Source organism: Phyllostomus hastatus, unplaced genomic scaffold, assembly GCF_019186645.2.
Source record: "Phyllostomus hastatus isolate PE091 unplaced genomic scaffold, TTU_PhHast_1.1 phas_scaffold_1066, whole genome shotgun sequence".
NCBI classification, from domain to species: Eukaryota; Metazoa; Chordata; class Mammalia; order Chiroptera; family Phyllostomidae; genus Phyllostomus; species Phyllostomus hastatus.
Window position 1 is genome coordinate 31,306,411 of NW_025334004.1, and position 19,662 is coordinate 31,326,072.

At 62.6% G+C, this 19,662-nt stretch overlaps 1 protein-coding gene across 6 annotated transcripts in view; it reads right to left on the reverse strand.

The window, feature by feature from the left end:
* Nucleotides 1-19,662, reverse strand: part of DHX32 (DEAH-box helicase 32 (putative)) — a 37,115-nt gene that overhangs the window by 3,185 nt on the left and 14,268 nt on the right. For all 6 annotated transcript variants that reach the window (XM_045853751.1, XM_045853754.1, XM_045853756.1 and 3 more), the window contains 7 exons: nucleotides 15,490-15,683; nucleotides 11,997-12,372; nucleotides 8,311-8,556; nucleotides 6,779-6,878; nucleotides 6,532-6,690; nucleotides 1,798-1,989; nucleotides 809-958 (listed from right to left, as the gene is read on the reverse strand). In XM_045853751.1, the coding sequence (XP_045709707.1) occupies nucleotides 809-958; nucleotides 1,798-1,989; nucleotides 6,532-6,690; nucleotides 6,779-6,878; nucleotides 8,311-8,556; nucleotides 11,997-12,372; nucleotides 15,490-15,683 (1,417 nt within the window). The remainder of the gene's footprint in view (nucleotides 1-808; nucleotides 959-1,797; nucleotides 1,990-6,531; nucleotides 6,691-6,778; nucleotides 6,879-8,310; nucleotides 8,557-11,996; nucleotides 12,373-15,489; nucleotides 15,684-19,662) is intronic.

The window sequence follows — 19,662 nt, forward strand, 5'->3', positions numbered from 1 at the left end:
CCCCTGAGCCTCGAGAAACATTCGCATCGCTGGCACAGTTGTCACCGCACGCCCCTTTCACACCCCCTCTCGGAGCGGAGGAGGCACAAGAAGCTTTGTGGAGAACAGGTGAACCCCACAGGCTGCCTTTGCAGACCTCGGCCCCCACCACCCCACTTAGCCCTCTCCGCCCTGGAGGTGCCCCTCCCGTCAAGCCCAGCACAGCAGCTGCACACGAGGAGTCTGCCGTTGCTGGTCATCGAGAACATGCCGACGCCCAGAACCGCTGCCTCCCCAGCTTCCGCATGCAGACCCGTTCTCTGGGCCCGGTGCCCCTCCGCCCCACCCTGCCCTCCGCCAAGCTCCAGCCAGATTCCGCCCACCCGCAGGGGTGGGGTGGTTTGGGCGGCTCGGGCATGCTCCACACTCCCGTCCACGTCCGGCAGTGGACGTGCCCGTGACGGGAGGCACAAAGCGGCGCTCAAGACGCAGGGGGCACCTAGAGGTGGCAGTTCCTCTGCTTCTCCCCAGGCCCCAGAGGACAGGGGCTGTGCCGTGCAAGTTGCACCCTGGGAAGGGTGAAGGGTGGCCCCGCTGAGGCCGGGGTTCTAGGTCCAGGCCCGCAGGCCGCCAGAGCTCTGGGCGCCGGGCGGAGCTTCCGCTGCTCAGCGGAACCCTACGGGTGCGTTCAGGGCCTCGCGCACCGTTCCACCAGAATGACCAGCACGGCCAGAGAGAGAGGGTGTTGGACGAGGAGCCGCTCAGCTTATTTTGGGAAGGAAAGGCGGACTTGGAAGGCAATTTGTGAGGATCATAAGCATTCACTTACGCTCGCTGGCGGAGTTCAGAGTCGTGTCTTGGTAGGCCTTGTAGATGTTGATGAGGGTGAAGTGGTCGCCTTCGGGATGCAGAAATGTCTTCCAGCAACCCAGGGCAGCCTCCTCCGCTCCGCGCGGCGGGTGCAGAAAGCAACTGGGGGCTAGAAGGCGCAAAACGCCACAAGGTCAGCAGTACGGGGACCAGTAAGGGGGGCGTCCCACGCCAGCACGGCACTGGGGGCAGGGGGCGCGGCGGCCCGTCTGACCGTGGGCAGTCACGTCCCCCTGCGTTGCTCAGAGATCACAAGGGGCCTAGGGGGAGTCGCCACGGTTCTCCTCCTTGGTTTGGTTGTTGGCCTCTCTTAGCTCTGCCTGTATCGCCAGCTGCGTCACGGCGGGTGTGGGGGCTGGGTGCCCTGAGGCCAGGCGCAGGGGCAGGACTGGAACACAAGTGCTAACGCAGCGCCGCCTCCGGCCTGTTCTGCCGGTCGGAGCAGAAACTGAACCGGACGGGCCGCGAGGAGCGAGGGGCAGGGAGTAAACCGGCGCACACGCGCCATCGCCGGGGCAGGGCACGTCTGGCGGCGTGTCTTCGGGTCAGTCCTGGCCTGTGCTGACTCGTCCAGCGGGGCCGGACCCGGTGCACTCTCCCGTGCCAGGAGGGTCAGGCGTTCGCTAGGGACGCCGAGGTGTCCGGCCCGAGGCCCGCGGCCCGCGTGCGGGCCGGTGTGGCGGTGAATGCGGCCCAACGCAAAGTCGTACATTTACTTAAAACGTTTTCTTTGCTCCTCGGTTTCCTGTAGTGTTTGTGTATTTAATGTGCAACCCAAGACAACTCTCCTTCTAGTGTGGCCCAGAGACATCAAAAGGTTGGACACCCCTAAGAAACTGTCACCGTTTTCTACCCTTTTCACCGATTACAACCCCACCTCAAACAGAGCTCACTGAACTCCGCGGCGCTGTGGGCGCACCGCGCAGGGCCGCGGCCCGGGGGGAGTACCTGTGACCATGGCGGCGATGGTGAGCATCTCGTCCACGCAGTCAAACTCGCAGGACGCCAGGATGGACTTGGAGAGCTGGGGGTCGAGAGGGAACTCCGACATGATGATCCCGAACTCGGACAGGTTGCCGTCGTTGTCCAGCGCCGCCAGGTAGTCCAGGTCTTCCAGGGCCTGCATCAGACTCTCCGGGGCTGGGGGAGGACAACGTCGTCAGGAAGCCTCGCACAGCCGAGGAGGAGCGACAGGCACTGAGCTGTCCCTCCCACGGGGAGCGAGGTATCTGAATCAGCAGTCTGCAAGACGAAGACTGTCGGGTGGCGAGGGGCTGACTCCGGAGTGGGGGGCACTGACGAGGTCAGCCAGGTGCCTGCCCGGCTGAAGAGTCCCGGGGCTGCGGTGCAGGGCGGGGAAGCTGAGCCCCAGAGCCGGCGCCGCGCGTCTGGGAGACCCCGGGGGCCCGGGCGGCCTACGTGGTCAGCACAGCGTGTGCACGGAACGGCTGCGGCCAGACAGGGCCGCCCGAGGAGCACACCCGTGTGCCCAGTCGGTGCTCGCTCACAGGGCTGGGGCACTGCCCGCCTCCACCCACCAGGCAGCAGGAGCTCGTGGTCCTAGGGGCCTCGGGTGGGAGACGGGAGGGAACCCCCAGACAGACGCACGCTGCTCCAGCGCTGCCCGACAGGTCCTCACGTCGGGGCTGAGAGAGTCCCTCGGCCTGGGACAAGCTCCGGCGGCGCGTGCACAGAGGTCCGGACGTCTAGTGTCCACCCAGCAGAGCACAAGGCGCAGTGTCCAGTGAGAAGTTACGAGGCGTGAGAGGCAGGACGGTAACATTAGCCAATCGGAACGGCCCCAGTGCTGCGCAGGCGACGGGAGTGGCGGACGAGGACATCAGAGAGTGACTTGCCCGGCACATGAGCACGGGGCTGGCTTTCTTCGTCGGGTACAATATGGACACTGGTGTGGTGTCTGTGATAGGCTTAATCTCCACCCAAGAAAGTCTGTTTATTATTCTCTTTTAAGTTTAAATAAATACGTGTTTTTCACCTGCCTGCTGCATGGTAGAGCAATAAAGGCCACGCGGGGAAGAAAGTCCCAGTGGAAGTCCACCCGAGACACGGGAGGGCTCTGTGAGCACCCCAGGGTGGCTGTCCCTGGGCTTACTCCCACCATGTCCCAGTGGGAGGTGGCGGCTGGGAGGTATCCCCTTTTCGCATCTGGGAGAGCAGGGTCACAGACAGTGAAAGCTGACCTATTTGCTGCCCAAACTTTGCCCACTGAACTACTCGTCAAAATTTCAGGCAAATGGTGTCACTCGCTGTCAGATGTGAGCCAGTCACCAGCTCCGGTTTGGTCAGGTCCCCCGTTCCTGTCCGGACACCAGGAACCCCCCCCCCCGCCCCGGGGAAGCCCTGCTGTGGGTCGTCGGGAGGGACTCAGACCCCGCGGTGCGGCTCGTCGCGGCTGCGGCTCTGCCGCACGGCTGCCAGCAAGAGACCCGCTCCCAGGGGTGGCCAGGCTCAGGGCCGAGGAGCCGTGGGAAGCAGCCCGCCGCGGACCTGCGGGGGCCCGGACGTCTGCTGGGGCGGCCGGAGCACGCCGTCCTCCGCCCACCGGCAGGCAGAGAAGCCCCCTCCCTGCCGTGTGGTGGTCGCTCACTGGGGCGCAGCGCTGAGCCAGCCCTGGCTCTGACCCCTGGGTCCTGGCATGGCCCCGGTGGACTCTGCGTTCCTGTGTGCTGACCCTGCAGCCAGGACGAGCCCTTGAGGAGTCACGGTCCCGGGAAGGACACGGACGGGCTCTTCGGAAACGGAGTCCGCGCACCTCACCGGGGCGCCGTGGGACGAAGGGGACTGCTGGCCGGCGGTGCAGAAGGCACGGGCGGCAGCGACGGAAATCGGCCCCTCGGGCGTGACGGCAGGCGGGCTCGGGAGCACGTGCGCAGTCACTGAAAGCTGTTCAGAAGCCGACGCCTGTGAGTCCGCAGAGCTGCTGGCCACACGGGAAGTCACGGGGTCTCTGGCAACTGCCCACGTCAGCATCTGCCCGGACAGCCAGCCTGTCCCCCGACCTCCTCCCATTTCTACGCCCTGGAGGTGAGTGAGTGGGCCGCACAGAGGACCACTGGCGGAAACAATGTCACGGTTCTGCCTCCCCGGTCCCAGCACCAGGAAAGGGGAGGCCTCTGGGCTTTACAGCCACAGAAAGAAGGACCGAGAAGGCGGCACAGACTGTATGATGACTCGGGACTTGAGAGAGCAGGGTTCCAGGTCGGCCCCAGAAAGGACAGGAAGGAAAGACTTCCCGGAGGTTCTGTTTCTCAAGGACACGCCCACAACACCGGCTGTTGCCCGGCCCCACCCCAGCGTGCTGCACGCGCCCCCGGGCACGAGCAGCCTCCCCGGAACCTCTCAGGACCCTGGGACGGAGGCAGGCACCGCCCTCCCGCTGCTGCAGGGAAGAGGGCAGTGACCTGCCAGAGCCACAGGCTGACCGCCGCCCTCAGCCGCGAAGGGAGGTCCTGACCCCGGGCCGGTCACCGGCAGTGTCTGTCCTGACCGTGGGCTGCCACGCAGCTGTCACGGACACGTCTTCTGGCTCCAAGTCCAAGGCTCCGCTTCAGCGGCCGTGGCCTCTCGGAGGTGACTGGCGCCGCCTCCCGGCGCCGCGACCGGCCTCTGCTGCTTGCAGCGGGGAAGTGCCCTCCGCAGGCCCCCTGCCACTCGGGGCCGCCAGCCCTGCGCTCCAGAGCCCGGGCGCGAGTCCCACGGCATTCCCTGTCCGCCAGGCACCCACCCTCCAGGGGCCCACGGGCGTTAACCAGTCCATCGCAACCAACGCTGCCAACGGGCCGCTCCGACTGTGCTCGTGTGCGGGCGGAACATGGAACGGGGGCTCCGAGGGGGCTGACAAGCGGGCGGGGGGGGGGGCCCGGGGTCGGAGCCCTGACCGAGCTCCAGGGCCTGAGCTGTCTGGTGCGGCCCCCTCACTTCGGGGGCACCTCTGCCCCGTTGGGCGAGGGAGGCCCAGTTCGGCCCCTGACCCCGTGCCCTTGAGCAGCGCCCCCTTCACCCGCAGGCGTCCTGGCCGCACAGTCAGTCACACGGCCACTGGGCCCACGGCGAGCCCCAGGGGGGTCGACAGCAGGAAGGCTTCCATCCTGTGCCCTTTAAATCCCCCAGATTCTGCTTCACACTCTGGAAAATTACTTCTTTGCTTTGAAGACCCTCCCACTGGCTCTTGAGTTGTTTTAGCACATTTGTGCCTCCTCTTCACACTGCCCCCTGCCGCCTGGGCATCCCACGGACTCGCGTGGCCTTCTGACAGTGACAGCGCAACCTGCATGAATCCGGAACCTGGGCCGGCCGCTGCCCGTGCGCTGGGGACACCTGCTGACCCCTTGGGCTGTGTGGCGGGCGGCCAGCCTCTCCACCCTGCTGCCGACGGCAGGGTCCGCGGCCAGGCCGTGCGTGTGGCCCACTTCCCTCCGTTCTTCTGTGAGCGCCAAAGGAGTCCGGTCACTCGTGGAGAAGTGCCCGCACTTCTCCAGCGAACCCCCAGACCGGGCTGCCAGTGTGCCAGACAGGATTCCGGGGCGCCCGGACTCGCCGGCCCGTGGGCGCTCCGGTCAAGGCCTGTGCCCGCTGTCAGCGCCGGCGGCCCAGCGACCGCAGCGTCTTGAACGCTGTCTTGGCCAGCACCCACACCAGCCTCCGCGCCCCTGCCCACTTTCTTGGGGCCTTTGTCCTGTCCTGCAGGCCACATCTGGCTGCCACCAGAACGAGCTCCGGGTCCAGGCCCAGAGAGGGCCCCTGCCGTGGTCTTGTCCAGCTCAGCCCGCTGTCCCCAGACTCCCGTGTAGGTGCCCCTGCCCGTCTGGGCGAAGGACCTCTGACCACGGCGTCTCTGTCACTCGCAGTGGAGGTCAGTCCCCAGCACTGGGGAAGAACAGTAGCTGATTTTTTAAAGAGAGATCTGTATCACAAAATTCACTGAATAGGCTGCAGCCTAGTTATGCCAAATGCGTTTCCTCACGGTTCGCGGACCCTGAAAGGGTCCGGGTTTGCCGGATCTGCGTGTTGCGGCGTCAGCTGAATCCCAGGCGGCAGCTGCAGCGTCGCCAGGGAGCTTGCGTTCCAAACAATGAGCCTGAGTCAGCCCGCTGTGAGGTCCCCCCCACACAGCAGAGCCGTCCTGTGCGCACGGTCGGGAGACAGAAACAGTGACCCTGCCCTGTGTGCCCCGGGGATCAGCTCCAGCCCCACGGAGGGCGGCCACGGAGGGGACGCGGGGACGCTGCCTCGTGGCGGTGTGCTGCCTGCGCCCCCGAGCCCTGGAGCGACCGCCTGCTTCTGCTGTCCCCTCCTGGTGGGCCTTCCCGGGGACACTGTGGCTCAGGAGGACGGCCGCTGGCCGGCAGGGTCCCCGCCGAGAATCCGCCTTTACTACTCGCTGTCGGCTCCCGCCTCCACTTCCACACTCGGCTCTCCCCCCGGACTGACCACTAGGGCCCGGGCGCCCTGCTCTCCAGTGACCACTGGCAGACGGTTCTCCAGTGCCACGGCGAACGCTCCCTGGGGGTTTCAGTCCCTTCAGGAAGCGTTTACCTCGGTAGGGAAAGTGCTTCGGCACAAACCAAATCCCCGGGCTGGCTTGCACGGCCGAGTGCAGCAGCCAGGTCTCAGCCACACACACCCCCCCACCCCACCCCCGGCACCGGGCCCGGCTGCTACCTGGTCTGTCCATGAGGTCGCAGTGGCCCAGGCCTGCGATGTCGATCCTCTTCATGAACAGCACCATGCTGGTGAGGTTGGCTTCCTGCATCTCCGCCGGCTTCAGCGGCTGCATGTCTTTGGAGGCAAACTCTTCCGAGTACAGACAGAACAGCTTTCCTGCAAGAAACCAAGGGAGACGGCTCCGGTGCCCGTGCTCCGCGGACGGAACGGACAGCAGTCGGCGTCGGGCACGCGGCGCTGCTACCTGAAGGCGAGGTGCTGAGGATCTGCTTGCGGATCTCTGCCTGGCTTCGGCTGATGGGCCGCGTGACCCGCGAGCTCGCCCTGATTCGGGGGTTGTACACCTGTAAGCGGAAAGACAGCACCTTTAGCGTCGGGTGGCCCGCGAGGTGGCCTCGGGCAGCGGTTCGCCTCACGGAGTGCTCTGCCGCAGGGTCACTCCCTTTGTGAGACACTCATTACGGCTTCACGCGCCTCGAGACGGGGACTCCAAGGGCTTGAGTAGGTGGATTTAAAGGGTGTCCGCTTTTGTTGCAGCGTCAGCAACTATGGGACCTCCACCACCTGCGGAAACACCAGCACTGTCACTCCTCCAGGGTGACACTGGCGAGTGACAGGTGCGCGGGGGCCTCGTGGACAGAAGGACTGTCACCTGGCCAAGCTGTGTCTCTTCAAGGTTCTGTTCAAACCGGCCGTGGGCGCAGTGGCCTCACCTTCTTCACGTGCACCCGCCCCCCGCGCCGGCTAAACGAAAACTGTGCACGGCACTCAGCGCCCTTCCGAGCAGGTGTCTGAGGGGTGAGTAACGACCCGGGTTCTCTGGATGCGGGGCGTGTTCAGTAAGATGCACCCAGACCGCTGCACGGGGACCTCCCCAGCGGCGAGGACCGCTCTGTGCCAGTGAGATGAGGGCCCGCAGGAGACCCGCGCTCCGGAAGGGGGAGCCCCTACACGGCATCTGACACGGCCGAGGGGCCGGGACCGCGTAGGCCCTCTTCGGCCTGTAAACGCCGTGCCGAGGGCCCCGTGTCTCAGAGAGTGAGACACCCTGCTCCATTTCCCCAATGTCTTTCTTTAAAAGTAGCTATAGAAAAATTACATTCTTTAAGAATTTAGGGTGAAATTTTATCATGTCAGTTATAAAGCCAAAATCGTCTAAAATTAAAGCCACTGTAGTGGAAACGACTTTAGAGTAAGTACCCGAGGGAAGGTGCTAGTTACTTCGATCTAGGGGCCACCGAAGACACCGAGGGTGCGTCATGGTCTGTCCCCAGAGACACCAAGGGTGCGTCATGGTCTGTCCCCAGAGACACCGAGGGTGCGTCATGGTCTGTCCCCAGAGACACCGAGGGTGCGTCATGGTCTGTCCCCAGAGACACCGAGGGTGCGTCATGGTCTGTCCCCAGAGACACCGAGGGTGCGTCATGGTCTGTCCCCAGAGACACCGAGGGTGCGTCATGGTCTGTCCCCAGAGACACCAAGGGTGCGTCACTGTCTGTCAGACGGCCTGCTTTGCTAGAGAAAAGCCACCGGTGGGAAGAACCCCCACCTAACGCTTTGACAGTTGTGTCTGTCCTCAGGCTTTCCCTCTGGCGCATCCACGACCTAATCTGTTTCCAGCCTGCTTCCCTGTGCACACGAACCAACCCTGAGATGAGACTCCCCGTGTCCTGCAGTCCACCCTCACCTTCTGCTCGGGAAAACGGCGGGGGCCCAAGAAACACTCTCGACACGACACACGTCAGCGGTCTGTTCACCCTGCGCGGGGACAGTTACCTTCCTCCGCTCCACGCCCACGTCGATCACAAACTTCACGGAGCCGCCCCAGATCAGAGCCTCCCCGGGGCTGGCGGTGAGCACCACCCTCCTCTGGCGAGCCGGGCCTCGCGCCTCCGCCTCGTCCTGCGGCTTGAACAGCGCGCACTTCTCTTTCGGATACAGAGGGACCACCCCCAGCTCGCCGAGGTCTGGGTTTAAGTTGGATCCTTCCTGGCAGACAATTTCGTAGGCTTTCTCAATATCCTACAGTAAAAAAAGAAAAATGACACCGTCCATGAGAACACGGCACATCACTAATGACTTAACAAAACAGCCCCAACGGAGTAAAACTGCAGACGAGCCGTGGAACGGACGAGCCGCGGAACAGAAGCGCGTGCGCGGCGAGGGAGACGCCGGTGTGATGTGAGCGTTGGTACGTGTGAGGAGGACACGGGACCGGAGGAGGACGTCTCGCTCGGGAAGGTCACTCAGAAGCACTCCCTCCCGCTGCTCTAGTCCAAGACTGTGCTCCTCCGGGAGCGGTGCTGCCTCGGCCCCCGTGCATCATGGCCCCTGCTTTTCCAGCGGACAGAGATGTGACTGATTGTCCTCCCGTCAGGGAAGACAGAGGCCCGGCCTTGCTGGTGGCAGAGCCACGAGCTACAAACCGCTCTCCTGCAGACTCCGCCCCCGCAGCTGCACACACACCTTCCAGCGCGGCCAGGGCCCCCGGCTGCGCTTCAGAACCACGGGAACGCACGCAGCGAAGCCAGCGGGAGGGAGGCCTGTCCTGTCCATGCACGTGGCTACTCGGGCCTCGGACACGCCCCTTTGAAGTGCCCCACTGCCCAGTGGCCCCGGGGACAGGGGACCGTCTGCCCTGAAGCTACACAGAAGACACGGTGCGAAAGGCTCAAAGGGCATTTACAGAGTGTCTTTGTGTTTCTCCGATCAGTAGGTTTTTAGAACCTCGTGTAAAAAAAGATGTCACGTAATAAAATTCTCATGCCTTTTATTTCCAAACTGTCTGCCTTCTTAGGGCCTCGCTAACGAGCAACATGGAAGGAGCCCCATTTCATTAGATTCACTAGATTTCACTAAAAATCTCTGTAAGAAAGACTTCCCTGACTGGGAGTCGCCAGGACCGATTCCATCCCACAGTGCTGAGCTCACCAACTCCCTCCGTACTGTTGGGGAACGGACCGAATTAACCAGGGGTTTTGCAGGAAGACAGGTTCTGCCTAGAAAGACGGCCAGGGGTCCCAGGGGTCCCAGGTGCCCGGGGCCGAGCCCTTGGGAAGCCCCTCTCGGGCAGGCGCCCGGGGCCGTGCCGCCCCGGTCTGCACACGCTGGTTTCCGCCGGGCAGGTTTTCCCCGAGAAAACAGCTTGCTTGTTGCTCAGAACAGATGAAAACTTGTCGAATGGAATAGTCAGAACAAAACCGTCTCCATTTCTGTAGTCTGATCACGTCACCATTTTTACGAGAAGGACAGTCGGTGCATTTCTCTGCCGCGGCGTGCACTGGTCTCCACACGGCAGTACGCGGCTGTTTTCAAGTTCTGTGCAGAAATCACAAGAAAGCTTCCAACAAGATGGGGACGGATGACCCACAGCTGTTAGCGTGGACTGCAGAGCACGACGATTTTTTTCGAGAGAGATTCCAAGGCCACGGCACAGGGGTGTCGCGGTGGCACTCCTGACGTGAGTGGGGGAAAGACAGACAGCTCCACCGGGACACCAGACCGTGCTCGGCTTCTGGGAGGCAGGCGCCGGAGAGAAAGCCGGGTAACAGCCACGGAGTTTGGGGCTGAGCTGTGAGGACGAAACTGGTTTCCAAAAAAGGCAAGCTGAAGGCGCGGTGGGGGGTCCCCATTAGCCTCGGGGCCGAGAGCACCCCCCACCCAGAGGCGCAGAATCGCCAAGGCCGCCCAGAGCCTCCGCCCGCTGTCCCTTCGGGATCTGAAGACTCGGCAGGACCGGCGACTTCCCAACAGGAGTGCCCTTCTGGTCCGACCCGGATGCTCTCTCTCTCGCTCCCCACACCCGTGATGTCACTGCTGCTGTTGCCGGCCTAGGGAAACACGCACCAGCTCAAGTCCGACATTCGTAAGTCACTGTGCCGTGAGTCACAGCTCACGTTCAACTTGGAGTCCAGCACTCTGAGACCACCCACTACCCCGATTCTGCTGCAGGGTCTACTTTCCAAACACCCATTTGCTTTCTCTGACTTGAAAGCTGACTATTCGTCCATCTTAATTATACTCACCGCCCCCCCCACCCCGGCCCCCCGCTGAAATCAGCGTGGCCTTTTCCCCGGCAACTCCAGCATCTGGCCTGTACCTGCGCCTTCCTTCCTTCTCGGGTGTCTGCTGCACCGACAACCTGTCCTTGCTTTTGTAAATTCTCCCGTCTCCTCGGTCACTGTGTGCCTCTCCAGAGGGCTTCCTGGAAGACCCTGAGCCGTGCGAGACCAGGGCACGGTAACAGAGTACATCCTGGCGCAGGCGGAGGACTCGCTACTCGGGAGACCGAACAGTCCGCAGTCACCGTGTATCTGACGCTCTAAGCAGCCGTCTTCACGGAGACAGGTCAACCCGAGTCGGGTCGTGAGAGAGCCGTCCGGCGCTCCCGGGGCCGGGGGTGGGGGGAGGGGCAGCCGCCCTCTGCGATCCTGGAGAGCCACGCGACAGAAGGAGCGCCTAGCGGTGCTGCTGGAGCAGCGGCCGCCGGGAGGAGCCTGGCAGGGAGCAGCCCTCGGCATCTCTGTCCAGCTGGCGGCCCCCCGCCGCCGGCACCGGACAGCGTCCTCGCGGGTTTCTGCTCGGCCACCGGGTCGCTCCCCGTCTGGGTCCGGGTCTGAAACCAGCGCTCAGTCTCAGGGTGGGGGAGACGACGGGCGGGGAGACAACGACCGGGACGACCAGGACGTGGGTCTGTGGGGTGAGGGCCCGACTGCGGACACGCCCACGCCGGGGCCTCCGGTGCGGAGGGGCCCGACAGAGAGCACGCGTCCCCAGCAGGCGCCTGGTGGTGGGAAAGCCCCGAGAGGCTCGGTTGTGCACTCCCCGCCGTTTTCTTGAGGAGACATTCTCAAGAACCCAAGTTCGATTTTTCTCCGTCTTAGGAAAAGGAGCGCCGGTGTCAGGAGACCGTGCCCTGGGTGGGCCAGAAACGGCCCTTCTGTGCACAGCCCTCCCCAGACTTTCGCAGGGACGCTCGTGGGGCCGTGTCTGCCTGCCGACTCGGTGCCGCATACATACAGAGGTCACACTCCTCGCTGCGCCACGTGCTCCCGGCCACGTGCTCCAGCCGTGGCAGAGGTGGCTGAGGGTGCGACAGGCGTCAGCGTGTGTCTGCTCAGCTGAGGCGCGTCGTGGCAGGCAGGGCCAGCAGCAGCAGCTGGCCCTGGGGCAGCCCGCCACGGCCCTGAGCCGGAGGGAGGGGCCCTGGGATATTCGCCGTGGCCTCGCCCGCTCCCCGTGTTCAGGGCAGCACGTGATTTGGGAAACGCTCTGCCCCTTTGGCTCGGGTGTATTTACCCATGTTTCCTCCACAGTGCGAAACGGAGGTGTGGCGGAACCAAACATTTACAGTTCATCGGCGAACGGGAACCTGCATGTTAGTCGTGAAAAGCAGCGTCCCCACAAGGTTAAAAGGTTTCCAGTACGTAACCTTGTCACTGTTAGGTGAGACCAGCACTTACTTGTTCGCAGGCCAGAAAGACTGCGATGTCACCCTTCTCGCCAGAGCGGTGAATCTCAAAGACAAGGCGCAGAACAGGCTCCAGGGCCTCCCTCTGGGCCCGGCCACCGAGGTGCACGACCTCCACTGGGTGCCCGTCAGGCACCTCGATGACAGGCGCGCCTCCGTAGTAGGAGCCGAGCCTGCCGACCAGTAGCGGCGAGGCGTTAATCACGAGTTTCAGCTCCGGTCTGGCCAGCAGAACGTCTTTAAGCAGTGCCAGCAGGACGTCGGTGGCCACGCTCCTTTCGTGCACGTCGTCCAGGACGACGACCCCGTAGCTGCTGAGGAAGGGGCTGGACATCATTTCCCGCTGCAGCATGCCGTCGGTGCAGTACCTGCAGGGGGGACGCTGAGGTTAGCGCGCCACGGGAGAGGTCACCCCGGAGACCCCCAAGGACAGCAGAAGCGCCTCCCTCTGTCCTTTCCTCTAAGTCGGGGTTCTGCGTCTTTACTGGGGCCACGACTCCTCGAGGCTGATAAACTCTACAGGCCTTCAGAACTGCAGAATACACATGAGCAAGGTTTCAAGTTTACGGAGAGAGCCCTAGAGACCCCTCTGAGCCCCGGGCCGCCGAGCTCTGCCTCTGTGCTGACCGCGGGCGCTATGACGAGGGGTCAGAGGCCGTTACCATCTGCTCCGGGCGTCTGCAGCCAAGCCGGGTCGCAGGACGCCCTCGGCCGGGGAGCGCTTCCCCGTCTCCCGTGGGTGGGAGGGCACTGAGCCAAAGGGTGCACTGCCCAAGGAGGGAGACGAGGGGGATGACTCTGGTTCACGCGCACGGCCCCGCCAGCCCACAGCGACGCCGTTGGTGACGTTGTGGGGAAAGGTGTCACCAACACGTTAGTGGCACAGGTTCGGAATGTTGCCCAAACAGTGACCAATCAAAAGCATCGAAAACATGATCTCCTATTCAAGGGCGGCACGCAGATGGGCCAGTGATGTCAATAAAATTGTCCAGGAATCTTGGGATTATAATTTTTAAAGTATTATTTATTACTAAGAATAATTTATTATCGTTAGCCATCTAACGCCACACGAACATGTGCCGCTGCTTACATGTTTACCTACACGTTCCTCGAAGAAACCGATCCTGCGACTTTTCTGCCCATGTAAGGTGTCCATGTACATACACGGCAGGCCCGCCTGCCAGGCTGGCCCCACTGGGATTTGGGAACTGGGATTTGGCGGGGGGCGCGGGGGGGGCGGTCCTCCCCACGTGCAGGACTGATCAACACTGGCTCCTGCTGTTTCCTCTCCGTTCCGACAACGTGGTGCGCCCGGCCTGCCTTTGGGGGCTACAATGTCGGGGCACGGGACACAGAGGCGCCTGCCTGTGTGACCACCCCTAGTACCCAGCCCCCCACGCAGGGGGTCTCCCGTCAGTGTTCCTGTGGGACCCCACGTGCGTGCGCGCTCTCCCGACTCACTGCTGGGGACCGGGCGCGTCCGGGTTGACTCCGAGGGAGAGGCAGCCACCCCGCGCACGCCCCTCCGCTGGCTGCTCTGTGCCTTCCCTGTGGCGACTCTGAGCTGGGGGGCCCCTGGCCTGGGCCTCGATCGACCCCTTTCCAGAGAGAAACAGAGGGAAGGACATGGCCATGGGCTGAGCCCCCAGCGTGCGCCGGGCTCTGTGCCGGGCGGCACTCCTCACTCAGCCTTTGGAGCGCGTCACCCAGCTGGACTTCCTGCCCCGAGCGGGGGGTCGGGGGTGGGGGACGACCGAGGTCCAGACGGGCCAGGCGCCCCCTCCCTGGCCGCATCACCGCGCTCGGGAGAGCCCAGACTGACAGCTGCGCATCCGCTCCCTCTGTGCCAGAGACCGCTTCCTTGGTCCCCACGGTCAGACGGCCAAGTCCAAGCGCTCCCTCTGGGCAGCACAGGGGACCGAGATGTTGGCCGCTGCCTTTCTCTTCACGCGCGTCGTCCTCGTCCTGTGTCTCATGTTCTCATCCTGCGTCTCAGCAACGCGCGGGGACAGGCTGACCCTCCCTTCTCTCCAGCATAAAGACACACGCTCCGAACACTGCAACGTTCATTACACTTCGTGCACGATGCAGAGAGCGATGCGTCCGAAACCTGGCTTTCCTGCTCGTCTTTAGCTGATGTTAGTTAGTGTGCTATGGTGAGATAAATGACTGCTGCCTCTTGTCGACAAATTATTCTAACCTATGGCACTTCCTTCCTGTTCCAAATTAAATCTCTATTACCGCCTCAGCAAAGCTCGCCCTGCACGGACCTCACGGGGAGGAAGGAGTGTGCCCCGCCGGCTGGGGAGGCCTGTGTGTTATGTAAACGGGTCCGGCTGCATTAAGAAGGGAGGAGGTGGCGCCCCAGTTAAAACTGCTGGGTGGCTGCAGGCACGGGGCAGGCAGGGCCTCTCCGAGGGCGGTGCAATACTGAGGGTGTGCCACGCGGAGGCTCAGGCCCAGGCCCAGGCCCACCGCTCAAATTCCCCACGCACCGCAGGGGCCCGCCCCTCCCTTCACGCCAGTAAGACCACGTGTGTGCAGTGCCTGAGAAAGCGCTGCTGCCGGCACCGGGGTTAAAAAAAGACAGATGCGCTGGCCAGGCGCCAGGAAACGCAGTTTAAATTTTAAATTCCGAATACTAAGTTTCTGAGAGGTAAGAATATAGAGAAGTTCTATTGATATTTTCTAAAGTTATACGTATTGAATTTGACTGTGAATAAACATCTGAGTAATTCTTTTAAAATCTGTCTTCCAGAGGGTCTGTACGTGAAGTCTGTGTCACTTCTGCGAGTCTTGACATCCCGCGGAGAGAGACTGCTGTAGGTATATGACATTCCGGTGTCCGCTGTTTCAGAAAAGGCCGGACAAAAGCTTCAAGACGAACAAAGCTGTTGTCTGTGGCATTGACGGGAGGCAGCAGGCGTAGGGGTCACAGTCACTGAGTGCCTGGCAGACGAGACGCTAGCGGGTGACAGAGAAAACGGAAACGACCGTAGCGACCGCAGGACGGAGGTGAGAGCACAGCGTGAAGACGCGGCTCTGAAGTGCCGCGACGAGGGCCGATGTCACCGGGGAGGCCTGCCTGCAGTGGGCAGCCCGCGCGTGGATGGGAAGGAGTTCGCCAAGCCCGGGGGCGGGCGGGCCCGGCCAGCAGAGGGAATGGCGCGTGTGCCAGGCCCGCGCGCACTAGGGCGGCGCACAGCCAGCCCGTGTGGGGCCCTCCTGCGCGAGGGGCCGGGCAAGCACGGGCCTGCGGGTCGCTGGGGGCCAAGCCGAGGAGCCGCAGCCTCTCCCGAGCACCCCGGGGAGTCCCGGCGGAGGAGGTGCAGACAGGGGTCCCGGCGGAGGCCTGTCGGGCTGGCGACACAGACCAGCCGTCACCGCCCGCCACGGGTGCTGCCCGCACAGAACGCCGGGGACCGCAACACCCACGCCGAGGGCCCGTCGTCCGTCGGGCAGCGCCGCGGGGACCCCAGACCCACCTCAGGATCGTCTCGCTGGCGCAGCAGTTCTCGAAAGGGACCACGTAGCCGACTTCGTGACCGATGTTCACGTCCATCTCGTCCGCCACGCGCAGGGCCAGCTGGACCGCCGTCTGCTGGTGCGCCTGGGTGCACACCACGCCCCCGTGCTCGTAGTGGACGGATAGGCAGTACTCGGCACACCACTGGGGGACCTTCGACAGGGGACAGGGGACAGGAGACACGGTCAGCTGCGGCCAGGCTGGTCTTCCCCGGGGTTCCCTCGGCCCGGGGGTCGCGGTGGGCGGCCTCACACCCCCGTGAGTGGAGCTGGGAGCCACCCGAGTTCCTGCAGCGTTGTCACTCGTGAGTGAGGCAGAGGCGGGGACTTCAGAGCTTGGCTCCCAGAGGAAAGAAAGGAAGACAGATAAACACAAAAAGCACAATAAAAATATTTTTAACCTCGGCTGTTTCTGAGAAGAGGAACCTATTTACAAACTGTTTCTTTCTGCTTACAAGAAAGCTCCGTCAAAAATACAGCTGGTCGTGTCGGCTACCGGGTTCCAAGCGATGCAGACATTAGATGGCGTTCAGACGAGAAACAGGCTCAGAACTGAAGCGTTTACATTTCGGTCTAAACGCTCGCACTAAAGCCACCAGACAAACGTCCTGAACACGCCCCGGTGGTGCTAACGCACACACGCCGGCACTGGCCACCCCAGCACGAAGGGGACGGCCACCAGCCAGCCCGTCCAGGGCTGGACAGGGCGGTGTCCAGGCTGCTCCGAGGCCATTCACTGTCCGAGTTCTCAGGCGGACCGTGTGTGACATTTCCACAGCTGACTCTATGGAGTCCACTGGTGCAGGAACCACTGAGTTCACTCAAGTGCTACAGTCCTAACGGGATACCGTCAGTAACTTCTGCTTTGTTACGTGAATGTTAACTTAATCGTTCCAAGAGTGGTTTTTGATAAATTTAAAGTATTTAAGCTTTAATACTTAGTTATCTTGATATTTGCTATCTTCTAGGCCCATCATGGAATTCCTAGCTTTTAATCCCCACAGTGGTTTGAAAAATAAACGCAACTTAGAAATCATATGCAGCCCACCTGTTCCCTGACTGACCGTGCGGGTGCAGTTCCAACACCTGCAGCAAGGTGGCAGCCTTGTCAACAGGTTGGAACTAATCCGTAACAGGTAGGGTGCCCACTCCTTCTCTGAAAGGTGGACATTTAAGATCCTGTGCTCAGGACACCTGGGACCTAATTGAGGTCGACACAGGACACAGCGAGGCGCCCCCGGGGCCCCAGGCAGGCAGGAGTTCTAGGCCCGGCCTGCCGGCAGTCCGCCACCTGGGGTCACGACTGCTGGAAGCCTCAGTTTCCTTCCCTGTAAAAGGGGTTGGACGGATGGGCATTGCCCTTCCAGCCTGAGCTCCTGGGTCACTTTCTCCCAGGCCTGCCGTGACCCCCTGGGCAGGAGACCCCTGGGGACCACACTTCCTGCACTTGCTGGGCTGTCTTGGGCGCCACCCCCCCCCCCCGTGGGACCAGGCGCTGCGGGAGAACAGAGGCCACTTCGTCGGAGCCACGGGGTAACCCAGGACTCAGGGCGTGTCTGCGGCATGAGCGCACCGACTTCCCACGCTTCCCTCGCACAGTCTCAGGTTCCGCGGCGCCATGTGCTCCGCCTTGGACCCCTGCACCGTCTCCAGACCGCCCACCTGGGAGCCACCTGAGATCCTCCGTCCTCCTCGTCCCCTCGCAAGTCAGTTTCTATGCCTCCAAACCCCTACTTTTAACTGACCCCCTCCTGTACACGCCCGCTGTGGAGGGTCCCCAGCCAAGACCTCAGACACCATCCTCGTGGAAGACTGCATTCAAGTCATCGGTTCGAGTCTCTGTCGTCTCTCCACCAGGCTGGGGCACGCCTGGGCTGCACAGGCATGCTTCCCACCTGCCTCCAGCGCTTCACAGAGGGCGCGGCCATGGGCAATAAATGTCTGGGTGGGTGAGGACATCCCGGGCTCGGGGCTTAACGGGGAGAGAAGCAACAGACCCGAGCGACCTGACCACAAGGAAGAAAGAGCAGCGCCCACCAGCAGACCCTTTATGCTTCAGAAGAAACAAATGTGCCAAGATGTCTAACTTCAGATACAGGGGCAATGGCGTCATTAATGACAAGAAAGGGGGAAGCAGTGACTGTTAAGGTCATCGTGACCTTGACAGGTGGATGTCAAGGTGTAGCGATCCTGGGAGCGACTGAGAAGCTGGCCAGGGGCCGGAGGGAGGGGCCGGAGCTGGAGGCGGGCAGAGGAGGCCCTGGGGAGGAAGGCAGGGGGGCCCCACCCTCACCTCCATGGGAGGAGCCTCGGGAGGGAGTCGGAGAGAAACCGGCCCGGCCAGGGCGGACCCAAGCTTGCCCGTGTGTCACCGCGGGGCCTGCAAGCCAGTTCCACAAAGGCGGTCAGGTAAGCCCAGGGACGCTGAGCAGTCCACAGTGCGATGACTCTGTCTGACCCGGTGGCCTGTCGGGGGACAATCCAGGGACCATTGCTGCTGTCTGGCGTGGCGAGGACTGTCACCGAAGTAGACCGTCCGGTTTCACCAGCATGCTCGCGTGCGCTGGGTCTGGCTGCCACTCTGACGTCCGGGGCAGCAGCTTGCAAACTGCACGGCTCTACACGGGCGTGGCGATCACAGGCCACGTCCCCATGCTTCTGGCTGTGGTTTCCAGCTGCGGTTCTCGAGGCCCAATCTACTCCCGCAAGCGGATTTTGCAAGATTAGACCGTCACAGTGTGTTTACAGTGGTGCGCCCATCCCTGAGGCCCGGCAGTGCGGTACCCGCGCCAGCCCGGCAGTCTCCATTTTCCCCGCACCCTCCTCCCCGAGAGAGCACGTGACTTCTTCACGTCCGTCCGAGGCGGAGAAATGAACTCGGGGCAGGAGCGGCCCTTCTAACTGTCGGCTAAGATATCGGCGGCAGACGGAACCTGCACACGTTGTACTTAGTGCAGGGTGTTCGCCGGACTGCCAACGGCCAGGCAAACAGCTGTGCACAAGTCCCAGCTAACTGCGGGGAAATGGGGCCCAGCCACACCCAACGCACCGCCCATCGGACACAGCTGCAGGAGGACGCTCACAGTGCAAAAGTGCAAGTGCACGTGGAAGAGCTGCTCTTCGCAGCCACCTGCCCCCGCCGCTGCCGTCCGCGGCGCCGGCAGACCTCCGTCACTCTGCACAACCCCAGGTCCGCGGCGGCGTGCTGCCCGGGCCGCTCAGAGCACCGGCTGAAAAACAGTGCGTGGTTCAGCAGATGCCGGGAGTGTGAGCGTCCCCTCGATTCCAGGGGCAAGACGGACAGTGGCACCGGGGGCCGCTGTGCTCTCTCCACTCGTAACAAAGTCGGTGCCGTTCTGGGCCCCACCTCCGAGTCTGCTCTGGGAGCAGCTGCTTCTGTGTCCCCGGGGCACCTGGTGCTCCTCGCCAACCACGAAGTGTGTGCCCGTGAGGCTCCCCTTTCCCCTCTGTAGCTCCCCTCGGAGGAACCCCCCCACGTGGCCCCAGCACGAGGGAAACGTGCTGAGTCGGCTCCGTGAGCGCAGGGAAGCCTCAGCGCACGCACTGCTGTAGGGGCCGGAGAGAAACGCCGGGTCTGGGCCGCTTCGGCTGGGGCTCAAACACGCTCAGTGCTTCGCAAAAGTCGCACCACTTGGTGGGGAAGAAAGGAAACTGCCGTTTTACCACACGCAAAAGTAAGCCTATTCACAAAGCGATCTACCTGAGAGTTTTGGTGATAGGCACCCAAAGATTCAGGGCCCAGCAGAAGCAAAGCCTGCATGAGTGTGGTGGGCAGGTTAATGATAAGGGTGTAATAACTTCTAGTTTTAACTGGAACATCTCACCTAAAATGCCCTACAGCGTGCTTAAGTGTGACAGTGTTAGGTTACAGAATTCCATGCTCATGATGTTGTGATAAAAGCTTTTATGATAAAGGAGGGGCGTTATTTGTGCCACACACATCCGTATTTGGTCGAGAAACTCTCCCTCCCAGAAATCACGGCTCCGAACGCCTCACTCCGAACTCACCTGACAACCTTTCCACCTTCTCCCAGTCCCCATGCTCCGTGCCGTTCTCTGGACCGCAGGCTGCCAGGAGGGTCAGGCCTGGGCTGTGGGGCCACGTGGCCTGT